The sequence below is a fragment of the Pelodiscus sinensis genome, chromosome 5, assembly GCF_052426305.1.
Source record: "Pelodiscus sinensis isolate ZL-2025 chromosome 5, ASM5242630v1, whole genome shotgun sequence".
Lineage (NCBI taxonomy): Eukaryota > Metazoa > Chordata > Testudines > Trionychidae > Pelodiscus > Pelodiscus sinensis.
In genome coordinates this window covers 127,590,393-127,603,780 of record NC_143056.1, presented here as the reverse complement: position 1 = coordinate 127,603,780, position 13,388 = coordinate 127,590,393, and the positions used below count along the sequence as shown (strand labels likewise).

At 57.9% G+C, this 13,388-nt stretch overlaps 1 protein-coding gene across 1 annotated transcript; it reads right to left on the bottom strand.

Annotated features, from left to right (window-relative positions):
- Positions 1-483: 483 nt before the first annotated feature.
- LOC112546840 (putative G protein-coupled receptor 152) lies at positions 484-4,913 on the bottom strand. The gene is made up of 2 exons (XM_089778760.1): positions 4,250-4,913; positions 484-3,024 (listed from the first exon to the last, which is right to left on the bottom strand). Exon 2 carries the CDS (start codon positions 2,990-2,992, stop codon positions 2,030-2,032), a length of 963 nt encoding a protein of 320 aa, XP_089634886.1. The 5' UTR covers positions 2,993-3,024; positions 4,250-4,913; the 3' UTR covers positions 484-2,029.
- Positions 4,914-13,388: the final 8,475 nt, after the last annotated feature.

The following is a 13,388-nucleotide window of genomic DNA, read 5'->3' as shown; positions in this document are numbered from 1 at the left end:
AGCCAGCCCCTCTGCCCTCGACCCCCTCCCACACTAGCCCTGCTTGCACCCCGCCCAACCCCACTCCCATCCTGGCCAGTCCCTTCCCCACCCCCATCAAGTGTGTCCGGTATTTTTTTGAAGCTACCTGGTAACCCTACCATACCAAGGCAGGGGGGATGGATTCGGTGGGGGGCACCAGGATGAGGGTCAGGGAGGGGCCAGACTAGGGGAGGGGAAGCTGGCAGGGCCAGGATTGATGGCTGAATATTGGGCCAGGATGGGGGAGCTGGGGATCCTGCCCGGGAATGGGGCCTGGCCACAGCAAACCCCCTGGATCCAAGGAAAGGCGCCTCCCCTTGGGGCCCTGGGCAGGAGCCCGGCTGTCCTGGGGTGCAGGGCACGGTTACTGGGTTTTTCCCTCCAGGGGACCCCGCTCCCAGGCACACACGTGGCTCCCGCCCCTGGCAGCCCCCCAAGCAGCACAGGACGCGTTGGCTAGAAAGACGTTTAATGCACCCCACAGGGTGAGCGACTTCACATGGACATGTGTGGGCTGGAGGGAGGCAGCGCAAGATGTCAGACCTTGGGCGTGTCTCAGCTCGCTGCATGGGGTCCGCACCCCAGCCTGGCATCGCTGGCGAAAAGGAGTCCTGAAGCGGGCACGCGAAGCACCTGAAGCTGTGACTGCAGGAGATGCGAGAGGAGGGGGGGGGGGACCTGTAGGATACGGGGGGAGGGCAATGGGGGAATGTGGGGGGAGGGGGGAATGTGATGACCCAGCCTGGGCCATAGCTACAAGCTTGCTTGGGTCTGTTGCTAACAGAGGGGAAGAGGCATTAGCTCAAGCTGCAGGGGCCTGTGCTTTTAGCTGGAGGCTCATGTTGGGTTTAATTTCTCCTCCCAGGTGCCTGTGTGGGACAAGGGGGCCCTGGCCCTGTACCCCCAGAATGAATAAATTCACAGCTCTTGTCTTATCCTGATGGAGGCACCAAGCAGATCCAGGCTCACTGGGTTCTGGATCTGAAGGGTCCCCTTTTGCCAGGTAGCCCCGAGACGTGCCCCTGTCTGAAGGTAGGAGTTGGGCTGACAGGAGCTCTGTGCATCTCTAGGGCACCGCTCTTACTCCACTCCTGCTTGGGGGAGTGGGGAGGGGCACAGGTGGCTCTGAGTCCCTCGCAGGAGGTGCTGGTGGGCAGCCACTGGACATCTTGCTGGGAGCAACTGACGGGGAGGGGCGGAAGAGGTCAGAATTAAAGGAGCACATGCCCAAGGGATCAGAATTAAAGCCAGGGGGCTTGGTTCTCTTTGGGGTGTCCTACACCCATGGAATGATAGAGTGAGCTGTACCTGTCCCCTGGTGTGTGTGGGGAGAAGGGGATCCCCAGGACAGCCCCATGGCCTCAATTCTTACCCCCCCTTGGGTGTTCCTGCAGCTTCTGTGTCCCAACCTCGTGTGCTAAGAGGAGTCCGGGCCTGCTTTCTGCAGGTCAGGATGGTCAGACTGCAGGCGCCCAAGGAGGCAAAGCTAGGGGGGCAGAGGTACCCTCAATGCTGGGTCTCTGGCAGTTGTGAGCAGAAGGCCACTGCATTAAAGCACCATGACCTTGGAGCCACCACTAACGTCAGGATTGCCGAACCCAGAAAGGCCCAAAGGGGCAGCAGGCCTTTGCCGCAGTGTCTGCTGGACCTGGGGGTTGGCAGCTGCAGCCATGGCAGTGTTTGCATTGCCCTGCCTAGGGCCAGATGTTCTGGGAGCTTCACAGGCCCCGATCTGCAGGGAACTGGGCCGGTTTGCACCTACTGAGAACCTGTCCCCACAGGAGCCTGACTAGGCTGGGCAAACAGGGCCCTGGCACTGGTCTGACTTCCCTAGTAGCTCACATCTTGCACCTATTTACACAAGGCCTTGCACTAGTGAACTTGTATTGTGCACATTCCCCCTCCATGAAGCCAGAGCCCGTCAGGGGAGCCAGCAACCCCTCGGTTGGTGGCTGGAGCTGTGCAAGAGCAAGGGTTGGGCCATGCAGGGAGAGTAAAGTGGGCAGGTCTAGGCAGGGAAAGACACTTCAGGCGTGTGTCCCGGGCTCTTCCCCAGCTCCTCTGTGAGGGCTGAGGCAAGGGAGGAGGTCTTGGGGTGGCTGCAGCTTGTGCAGAGGTTGGAGCCGAAGATGAGGTAGATGTAGGGGTTGATGCTAGTGTTGAGGTTGATCAGGTAGCCGGTGTAGATAAGGAAGGGGATGAGGTGACTGTAGAGCTCCTGGTTCCCCAAGGCGACCAGGAAGAGCAGCTGGGTGATCTGGAACGGGAGGTTGAGCAGCACATAGACGGTCAGGGTGGCAGCCACAATGCGGTAGAACTGGCTGGGGGCCCGGGTGTGGCGCCGCAAGGTGTGGGCCAAGGTGACAGTGTGAGTGGTCACCATGACAACAAAGGGGAAGAATCCCTCCACCAGCACCTCCAGCAAGCGCAGGGGCCACTCGTACTTCCCCCGGTTGATCTGACAGGCGAGCACCCCGTCCTCAGTCAGGACGAGTTTGAGGAAGACGAAGCCTTTGATGCTGAGCAGGGAAGCCGCGACCCAGGTGCCCAGGCAGATGTAGGTGGAGAGCCGCAGGGGGCGATGGCAGCGGTACCACAGGGGCAGCAGCACCAGCAGGCAGCGGTCCACGCTGAGGGCAGCCAGCAGGAAGAGGCTGCAGTGGTAGCTTAAATCCAAGAGGAAGTGGCGCAGGCGGCACATGAAGGCACCCAGCACCCAGTTGTCACCCTGCAGGGTCTCCATGATCTGCATGACCATGACGCAGAGGAAGAGGAAGTCGGAGCTGGCCAGGCTCAGGATGAAGACGGACAGGCCCCGGCGCTGCAGCCGCCACCCTATCAGCCAGATAATGAAGCCGTTGGCCGGCAGCCCGATGAGCAGTATGATGATCAGGAAGGCTCCCCGCCATGTTGCTGACGGGTCAGGTGCCGTCCCGTTGAAGGAGGAAAGTGAGGTGTTAAGTGACTCCATTTGCCCCTCCCAGCAGCGTCAGGCGAACCGGCCTGCCAATGGAAAGGACATGGAAGAAATCAGGGGAGGGTTTCTCACCAACACCATACTCCAGGCCAGCTTCTTCTCCTCCAGGGGAAGTATGGCCTAGTGGTTAGAGCCTGAGGTGGTGACCAAGCTTTGCCACTGTTCTAGGCAACCTTCAACTGTAGTAAGTGAGTCTCCCTCCCTTTGCTGTCTGTGTATCAGAGGCAGCAAGGGGGGGGACGCAAGAGCTGGTGTTGGGAGGAGCCAGCTTAAAAGCCAGTTCCCCCCAGTACTGTCTCCGTGGTGCAGCCTGCCCCCCCCCATGTTGCTGCCTCGATCAGAGAGGATATAAGGGGGGCAGAAGAGGCTGTTATGAAGTAGCCCTTGTCCCCTGGAATCCCTACAGCAGGCCCCCAGCCGCAGCAGCCTCCTCCACTCTCTGACCCCCCCAGTAGTCTCTGTCCACAGGTAGCTTGGACCCGCTGTGGACAGGGGCTGCTGCCACCCTGCTGTTCTGTCTGTGTATCAGAGGTAGCAGAGAGAGGTGGCAGGGGACTCCCCGGGATGGGGGCTGGAGCGCACTTGCTCCTGGCTCGCCCCCAGGGACTATAGAATAGTCCCCTAACCCCTAAGAATTCACGTGGTTAGTCGACTATTCTATTACCCGCTAGCTAACATCCCTACCTTGAACAAATACATTTCTCCTCTTGCCTCTGTTTCCCTTTCTCACACTGGGTCTATATTGTTACCTAACGTTTTACACAACATCCATCCACCTCGCAGCTCTTTGCAGGTGGGCCAGTCTATCCCAGGCTCTCCGAGTGCTACCAATAGAAATCACACCCTGGCCTCCAGGTGGGATTTGCCCCAATGGTTCTCAGGGAGAGGCTGGCACATGCCCTGAGAAGGGAGGTGTTGGGGGTGGAGGAGGTCAGGACTCCTGGGTCCTATTCCTGGCTGTCATGGATCCTGTGTTGCTTTGCAACAGCCCCACCTTTGGGCTCTGACCCCTGTGGGATTAGCTGGTTTTCCAGCCACTTTGGGTCCGTACAGGATGGCGGTCAGTATTGGGAATGAGCATTGCCCTTGCCGGTGGCATTGTGCTAGCACCCCAGCGAAGAGCTGCACCCGCGGAACAAGTCGCTGCGCAGCTGGACACCCCCTGCCCTTAAACATGCTCAATCGAAACAACCCAGATAGACACGGTTTGAGAGGGGAAACTGAGTCACAGAGCAGTGGGAAACGACTTACCTGAGACCACCCACCGATCTGGCGGCTGAGATTTGAATGGAGCCCTGCTAGGCCGAGTCCCAATCCACTGGGCTGCACTGCCACCCCCACAACCCTCTGGGTAAGGTACTCGCAGTTAGTCAAGCAGGGGCCAGCTGCTCACAGTGCTCATGTCTGCACCAAACACTCCTTGGCCAGCAGAGGTCGCCCTGTCCTAGGGAGGCGGATCTTAGTGCAGGCAGCGGGGACGCAGCCATCTGAGCCTGGCTTATCTTGGCTGGGAGCCTGTTTGAAAAGGTTCCAGCAGGAGCGCAGCTGCCTGGCTCTCCAGCCACACCAGGGCCGGCTCTAGGTTTTTTCCGCCCCCCTGCACCTTGGCCCGCTGCTGCAGGACAGGCACCGAGGAGGAAAGCGCCCCTTTCACCTTGCGGCTCTGTGACTCCCACCATGCCCCCCGGCCAAACTGAGCCTTGTGTCTCCCCTCGGAAACGTCGGAGCGTCCTGGGGGAGGGTGAAAGTGGCCCGGGCCCCCCCTGGGGATGCGCGCGGACACAGCCGGGCAAGGCCAGGGGTTCGCGGCGCAGCTTCCGGAGTGAGGCAGCGACCCCTCCCCTCCCCAAATCTCTGAGCCGGGGCAGGCGAGGCCCCTTCTCCCCCCTGCCCGCACGCAGGCCGCGCCAGCCAGTCCGCGCACAAGGGGTGGAGGCAGTGTTTGCAACTCGCCCCTCCACCCCGGCACTGGGGGAGAGAGGGGGGCGGGCAGAGCCCATGGTGGCGAGTCCCTGCGGGAAAGCTCTGCCTGGGCCAGGGAAGCCCCTCCAGGCCGAGCCGGGCGGGGCCGGGCCAGAGCTGCACATCTACGCGTGGCGCAGCACTGGGAAGATGCGTGGGGCCAACGCGCCACTGAGAGCGCCGCCCGAGCGCCCAGCCTGCTCCTGGCTCGCCTGGGGCTCGGGCTGTCCCGCGCCGGCCCCCGGCCTCGCCTTGGCGTGGGAAAAGCCGGCCCGGGCTATGGGTGCCGGGCCGTGCGCCCAGGCAGACAGTGCAGGGGCCCCAGAGGGGCGCAGGATGGGGCCGCCCTCCCCCGAAGCTGGCCATGCAACGCCCAGGAACCCCGCTAATCCGAATTGCCGTGCGCCCTGCCGCTCGCTCTGGGCGGTGCAATGGGACCGGCTGCGCGCTCCCCGCCATGTGCATGCACCTGCCCGCTGCCGAGCCCCGCGGGCGATGGTAGCCTCCCTCCGCGCCCAGCACTGAGACGCTGACCCTTCTTCCCAGGCGGCCGCGTGGGGCAGCGAGAGCGCCCGCTCCCCTTGCAGGCCGCCAGCTCCGCTGCCCCACCCATTGCCTTGGGCAGCCACAGACAGGCCCGCGTCGGGCCCTAAGGCTGGCTGGAATGCAGCCCCTGGTTTGCTGGTGCCTACAGCCGGCCCTGGGTCACACGCTTTGCTGTGAATGCATCAAAGTAGTTTCCCCAGGATACAGAGCCCCTGGGACCTCAGAGAGAGATGCCCACCCAGACAGGCTCCTCTGGGACAAGGGCACTGGGAGTGGGTCCTGTGGAACCCCCTGATCATCTTGGTCCTTACTGTGTGCACAGCCTCCTTTGATACTCTTCTGCGTGCCCCTCCAAGCTCAGACCGACCCGTTCCTGCCCGTCCCGGGGGGGATCGAGCTGTTTCTCCCCAAGATTGCGGCGGATCGGTTCTGGTCTGAGTTTTTAGCCCTCCTCTCCAGCGGTCGTGGGGTCCTTGCCCAGCCTGTGATGGGGAGAGGAGGCTAATCTGGGCTGATCCTGGCCTCCTGCCATGGCTGCTTGCCATCTGCTACGATTCCCTGTTTCTCATTTGGATCAGAATGTGCTTCGTGAGCTGAGTCTGGGCAGGCTGCCCCCGAACAAGTGGCTTGGAAGCACTGGGGCTGGGGACCATGGGGAGCGGAAGAAGAGGCCAGTTGGGGGAAGAACCCCCAGAGTGCAGAGACAGCCTGGGGCATTTGCCATGGAGTTCTACGCAGGAAGCTCCAGGTTGGCTACTGGTAGGCAATGTTCCCTCTAATTATTTCCCTCCATGTGTGGAATACATTTTATTATCCTCACTTAGGCATGTGCTGATGTGCACCACCAATAGAAACACAACACTGTGAGTGGCTTGGGTCTGCTAATCAGCTGGGTGTCACGTGTATCTCTCTTGGGTGGTCACCCTAATGCTCAGTTACAGGGAACACTGCCAAGGGTGTCTGTGTCAGACTGGACTATCTAAAAACCCCTTCTGTTTCTTTCTGTCCATGGATGCATGAGACCATGGGGACCCAGTGCCTGAAGCCTTGCTAGGTGTTTGCTTTCTCCTTAGCTAACTGCCACAGACACTGATTGTCACACAGAAATGCCAGTGCTAAGGTAACGGGTGCGACCGTGGCAGGCTAAATGCCAGCTCTTGTGTAGGCTGCAGGAGTTAGCTAAGTGCTGCAACTTAGTAGCTGGAGCCCTCCTCTGAGACGGGACGTCCCTGGGATCCGCCCTTTGGCACCCTCCCTACTGGGTCTTGTCCCCTCAATGCTGCAGTCCTCCCACTGCACGCACAGGAGACCTCACTCAGCACAGGGAGCAGGGCAGTCCCAGTGGGGGAAACTGAGGCACGGTGAGCACTGCCCTGCTCCCTGTGCTGAGTGAGGTCTCCTGTGCGTGCAGGGGGAGGACTGCAGCACTGAGAGGACAAGCTCCAGCAGGGAGGGTGCCAAAGGGTGGATCCCAGGGACGTCCCTTCTCAGAGGAGGACTCCCTTCCTAAGCCAGAGCTTCCCCTCTTCCCCCACTTCACTCCCTCCCTCCAGCCACCGTCCCTTCCCTGAGGACGGTTGCTGGGTCCACTCTCCCCGCACCTGTTCTCAGCCCGTCCTGTTTCCCCCGCAGAGGGGGTGGGGAGGGTTAGAGGGGGACAGCAGCTGCTGTGTCTGTTCTGCTGGTTGGAGGACACCCGCCCTGGCACTGAGGCAGGGTTCAAGGCTACCCAGAGCCTGTGAGCCCTTCAGGCATCACCAGAGCAGATGGGGGCACCTAGTCCCTGCTGCCTGGCACATCAGCCTCTGTCTGGGAGCAGGGCCCTGACATGGGCTCCCAGGCACAGGGACCCCTTCCTGCCATCCCGCTAGCCGTGGGGCTGTCAGGATGCAGCGGCCCATCCACCTGCCCACCCACCCCAGCTCAGAGAACATTCCCCATGAGAGCCGAGCCATGGAAAGGTCGTGGGGTTCATGTTCCCCAGCACCTCCCCGATACCCTTGCAGGAACTGAGACCTTAGTTCCCCCTCCCTTGGAACGGGGGTCAGCTCAGAAGAGAGTCTACCCGGGAGGGCGGCTCCTATCCAACCCTGCACCCATGCCAGCCGGCCATTTTTCCACCTGGGCCCCCTTCCAGGCCCTGTAACTGCCCCCAGAGAGCGGTGATCTCCCCCGGTGGGTACTCTCAGGACCAGAAGGGGTAGGGATGGGGAGCAGGGAGAGAGTCTTTGTCCAGAGTCAGAGTGGGGAGCGGTGATTTATATCCGTGGTGAGGGAGGAAGCAGATGTGTCGGGGGGGTGGTGAGGTGGGGGTGGAGGCATGTGGTGTAAGTAGGTGGGGTGGGGGAGGTAGGAACTATTTAATGTGGAGCCCCCCCGCCAAGTCTCAGATCCCTTGGGAAGAGCTCACATCCAACTCAGGATCCTGCCCATACCTGACCAGCCAGCTTCCCCTGTGGCTGTAGCCAGTCAAGTGACGGCCCAAGGACGGCCCCTGTGGGCAGGGCAGGGCGCCAGCCCCTCGGGGCGAGGAACTCGTGGGGCTTGGAATGGGCATCAGCAGACAGAGGCTCTGGGACTGTGCCTTGGCTGAGAGGGTTGGGGAAGTACAAGAGTTAAGTGGCAGTGTGGTCTAGTGGATTGAGCACCGGCCTGGGCACCAGGGGAGACCTGCTGTGCCCTTGGCGTACTGAGTAACTGTGATCATGTCACATCACAGCCCTGTGCCTCTGTTTCCTCTCCCGCTCTTTCTGGCTGGTCAGTGTAGACCAAGAGTGGAGAACCTTGGGCCTGGGGGGGCCGGATGTGGCCCCAACATGCCTGGATCCAGCCCCTGAGGCTCAAGGCTTCCCTCACCTAGAACTGGGGAGCCTGGGCTGGCGCTCCAGCCCCCTGCCCTCTCCCCGAGGGTTTGGGGCACTGAAACTCTGCTAGCTGAGGCCCCCCAGGCTCTGGTGTGCGAGGGGAACGTGGGGAGTGCCTTTCTCCTTCTCAGTCGGGGGCCACCTCCGTGAGGCTTTGTGGGGTTTTCCTTGTGTCTCACTTGTGTGCGGCCCCCGACTGAATTTTCTATGGGTCAGTGCCCCTCCCTCCAAAATAGGGCTTCCCCACCCCCGGTGTAGACACTAGGCCCGTGGTCGCCAACATTTTTACACATGAGATCACTTATTGAATTAAGTACCATCCAAGATCTACCTCAAACCCAAATACCCTAGTCCCGCCTCCTTTGTGCCCCTTCTCCGAGACCCCGCCCCTGCTCACTCCATCCTTCCTTCCTCCCCTTCCTCCCTCGCTTTCACCGCGGGGGGGGCAAGAGGGTTGGGGCAGAGGCTCTGGTCTTGGGCTAAGGGATTTGGACTGTGAGAGGGGCTCCGCTTACCTCAGTGGCTCCTGGGGGGTGGTGCAGTGGGGCTAAGGCAGCCTCACCCTGTCCTGGCTCTGCACCACTCCCAAAAGCAGCCAGCAAACTCCCCCCATCCCCAGTGCTGCTGTGCCCCCTGTCTGCTCTATGGAGATAGGATACAGGGTGGGAGAGGGGGCAGCTTGACATCGGGGCCCCTCTTCTCCCTCCTCTGCCCCACACAGCAAGGGGGAGGTTCCCAGCAAAGTGGGTGGGGGGAGAGGAGAGTCAGTGCCAAGGCAAAGGGGAGGTGGGACGCAGTAGTAGGAGGAGGGGTAGTTGAAGTGCCCGCACTTGATAGAGTCTTGACCACACCAGTCAGGATCCCCTGTGAGAGGCGCCAAGATCTACCAGTAGAGCCCGATCGGCTGGTTGGTGACCACTCACCCTAAGCTCTTAGGGGCAGTGGGCGTCTCTCAGGATGGCTGAACCGTATCCAGCGCAGTGGGCGGGGGGGGGGGGGCTTTTCTCAGCTGGGTGCTGGAGGGGCTGCCGATCTGCTGCCCACTCTGTTCCCTTAGGGGCCGGAGGGAGGCGCCCGGCTCTGCGCGGGTTGCACAACAGGCTTGTGGTTAGACAAAACTGCTGAGCCAGGGAGATGGAAACGGTGGCTGCAAATGCTGCCTGGCTACAAAGCCTGAGGCCAAGTCGTGGCAGGGAGGTTTGAGGCGCTGGCGGGAATGGCTCCAGGTGACTGGCATGGGGTTAAACCAAGGAGTGGCCTGGCCCAGGGAATACACTGGTCTGGGCAGAGCTCAGTGGTAGGAAAGGAGAAGACAAAACGTGCTGCTTAGCTACCAGTGATGGAGAGAGGCAGGCTGGGATGGGCTTATTGGAGGAGAGCTGGAGGGGGACAGGGTAGAATGTGGGTTTGGGTCAAAGGAAGTGTAAGTGTTTCTGAGAATCAGATACCAGAGGTGAGGGGGGGGGGGCAGAGGAGGGAGAGGGAGGTTGTCAATTGAGCAATGAAAAGGCAGTTCAGCCCACAGGATTGTCTATTAGTACCTGTTAGTAACCACAGCTGCCAGAGTTGTTGACTCGAGTCCCACGACTTGAACTCGCGTCCGATTTAAATTGCCTGCGTGACTCTACTTGAGACTCGACTCGGGTTCATTGTTTGTGATTTGAGACTCGCTAATTTTGTTAAATCGACTTGGTGAAAAAATTGTCCGAAAATGCCAGTGTTGATGGCTTGTACAAAAGTGACTTGACATTTTTTAAATTAAAACTTGAGACTCGACCTGGGACTTGACTCAAAAGTGACTTTAGGGACTCGAGACTCGAACTGTAGTGACTTGAGACTCGACTTGGACTTGACAATGATGACCTGAAGACAACACTGGCAGCATCAGGCAGGCGGTTAGAAGTCCCAGGAGACCAGGTTTATCCCAGTGTTTGCTCCACCCCCACTATTTGGGGTTTCTTGGGTTGTTTGCAGTTGCATTTCCTTGGTGTAATCTGGTCTATTTACTGAATAAATACACAGTCTGGTGCCCCTGCACCAGCAGGGACAAACAGCAGCAGCCCCTTTCTTTGCCCAGAAATCCCAAACGTGCCTCTCCAGCTGGTCTTGAGCCGCAAAGAACTCTGCTCCTCTTGGCCATGCTCACAGCTCCTTCTCTGGCTGCCTTCCACCTTAGTGCCATGCACAGAGCTTGTCAACCAATCCCCTGCATGTGCTGCTAGAGGAGCCTGTCAAACCACACAGCTTAACTTAGTTCAGGTTTTCCTGGTGACTGAGTTCTTTGGGTGGTGGCTTCTTTTGTCTCCACTTATCAGGAGATAAAGGGATATGTGAGAATCAGGGTGGAGACAACCAAGGGGGCTGTGTGTTTTCTTTTTTTCAGCTTCTTGATAACCAGCCCAGAGGAATCAGGAGCAGTTTGTGATTGGCTGGTGAATCTAACATTTGTTTTAACCATAAGTTTTGGGAGAATCTGTTCTCTTGGGGAGAATCTCTCCTTTTTGCCACCTGCCCAATTCTTGGCATTTTCAGTGTGGGCTACCTAGACACCACGGGTCACAGGATGTCATAACCCCATGGAGACACTCAGGCTGTGTCTACATTGGCCCCTATTCCGTAATAGGGATGCAAATGTAGCACTTTGGAATAGGCAAATCTGCGGGGGATTTAAATACCCCCCGCGGCATTTGCATTAACATGGCTGCCGCTTTTTTCTGGCTTGTATATAAGCCGGAGAAAAGCGCCAGTCTGGACGCGATCCTGTGGAAAATAAGCTCTTTTCCGGAGGAGCTCTTATTCCTACTTGAAAGTAGGAATAAGAGATCCTCCGGAAAAGAGCTTATTTTCCGGAGGATCGCGTCAAGACTGGCGCTTTTCTCCGGCTTATCTACAAGCCGGAAAAAAGCGGCAGCCATGTTAATGCAAATGCCACGGGGGATATTTAAATCCCCCGCAGATTTGCCTATTCCAAAGTGCTACATTTGCATCCCTATTACGGAATAGGGGCCAATGTAGACACAGCCTCAGGGTATGTCTACACTACAGCGCTAATTCGAACTTAATTAGTTAATTCGAACTAAGCTAATTTGAATTAGCGCATATAGACTTAAAAACTAGTTCGAATTAGCGTTTTGCAAATTCGAACTAGCGCGTCCACACCAATTGGACGCTGGGGCGCATTTAAGGGCAGCTGAAACTGGTTCCGGCAGGGCATCAGGTCAGTAGTTGCTTTGTGTGGCTGATGTCTGAGGCTATCTGAGGCTCGTGCTTAAAGGGACCCCCCTGGACAGCTGGTTCTCAGCTTTTCCGCTTGCTTGCCTACCTCGCCGAGGGACAACAAAGCGTTTTTCTCTGTGCCTGTCTGTGTCGGTGCTTCCCTTTGGGGATACCGCCGCAGTTGGCAACATGGAGCCAGAGCTTGCCCTGGGCTTTCTGGTGCAGTTTTTGGACTTGCTGCTGCAAGCCTGCCAGCAATGCCTTGGACTCTGCCATGGGGCGCCATGATGACTCCAGCTTCTCGGGCTCCGACTCTGAGCTGAATGGGGCTGCCCCCTATCACCAGACGGACCGTTACGGCTTCCTAGGGGGCAACAGTGCCCAGGATGGGTGAGTGGGACACATCTGAGCATCGGAGCACTAAAAGGGGGGCATTGTGGGGGCGGGAGGTGCTGCGAAGGGCATTGCAGGGGTGACCCAGATGCCGGGTTCTATTCCAAGTCCTGATTTCTTGCACCCTGGATCCATTGTGGGTACTGGACTGATACCCACATTGCCAGGCCTGCAGGACAATCTCTTGGGTTCTGTGCCAGAATCCAGCATCCCGCCCCTTCTGTGCACTGAGGCTATGGGGTGTTCAAGCCCAAAGAATGGACATACATGGAGAAGCTGAGCCCGTGGCCTGGGGATGAATCAGCCCACGCCCCAAGCTAAGAGGAGTAGCTTGTGGGTGTTGCCCTGCCCCCTGCGTCTTTCCAAGTCTTGCTGCTCCTAGGGGTGGGGCAGAAGCAGAGAGGGGTGGAGCGAAAGCTCATGATACCTTCTACATGTTTTATTAGTCTTTAAGTTGCTACTAGACTACATGTTGTTTTTAACGTTTTTCTCATCTTATGTTAGTGAAGGAAAAGATAACATTTCCTTATTCTATTTTTCCACCCCATTCGTGATTTTCTAGACATCTAACATATTCCCCCACTCTACAATCATTTCTTTTCCAAGCTGAGATGTCCCATTCTGGTTAATCTCTCCTCATATGGAAGCTGTTCCTTACCCCGTATCATTTCTGTTCCCCTTTCTGTACCTTTTCCAAATTCCGCATAACTTTTTTTGATGGGGTGGCCAAATCTGCATACAGTATTCACGATGTGAGTGTGCCATGATTTTATATAGAGGAGCTATGATATTTTCTGCCATTTTCTTGATTCCTTTCTAATGATTCCCAACATTCTCTTTATTTTTGAGTCTGTGGCTACACATTGAGCAGATGTTTTCGGGGAGCAGCAAGGATTCCAAGATCTCTTTCTTCAGTGGTAGCTGCTATTTTAGACCCCCCCCCATCATTCTTATCTCTAGAGTTGGGGTTATATTTTGCTATGTGCATTACTTTGCATTTATCAACATTGACTTCCATTTGCCCTTGTGTTGCCCAAGCACCCAGTTGTGAGAGATCCCTTTCTAACTCTTAGCAGTCCGTTTTGGACTTAACTGTTTTGAGTAATTTTACATTTGCAAATTTTGCCACTTTACTATTAACCCCCTTTTCAAGAACACTTATAAGTTTCACAGTCCCAGTCCAAATTCAGATCCCAGCAGCACAACACTCATTTTGACTCATTTTATTGCTCTGTAGTACCTGGCGGTATTTTCATTGTGATCTCCCCTCCGCTTCCTCCCCGACCCCCTCCCGGTCAGCCCTGATTCCTACCGACCAGTTCTCCTCCTCCTGATCACCCCTGGCCAGCCCCGCTGCCCCCGACCCACCCCACCAGCCCTGCTTCCCCCCCCCCCCTCCGTCTCCCGGC

Excerpts from the sequence above, each read along its gene's own strand:
- LOC112546840 (XM_089778760.1), bottom strand. The coding sequence starts at position 2,992 with ATGGAGTCACTTAACACCTCACTTTCCTCCTTCAACGGGACGGCACCT.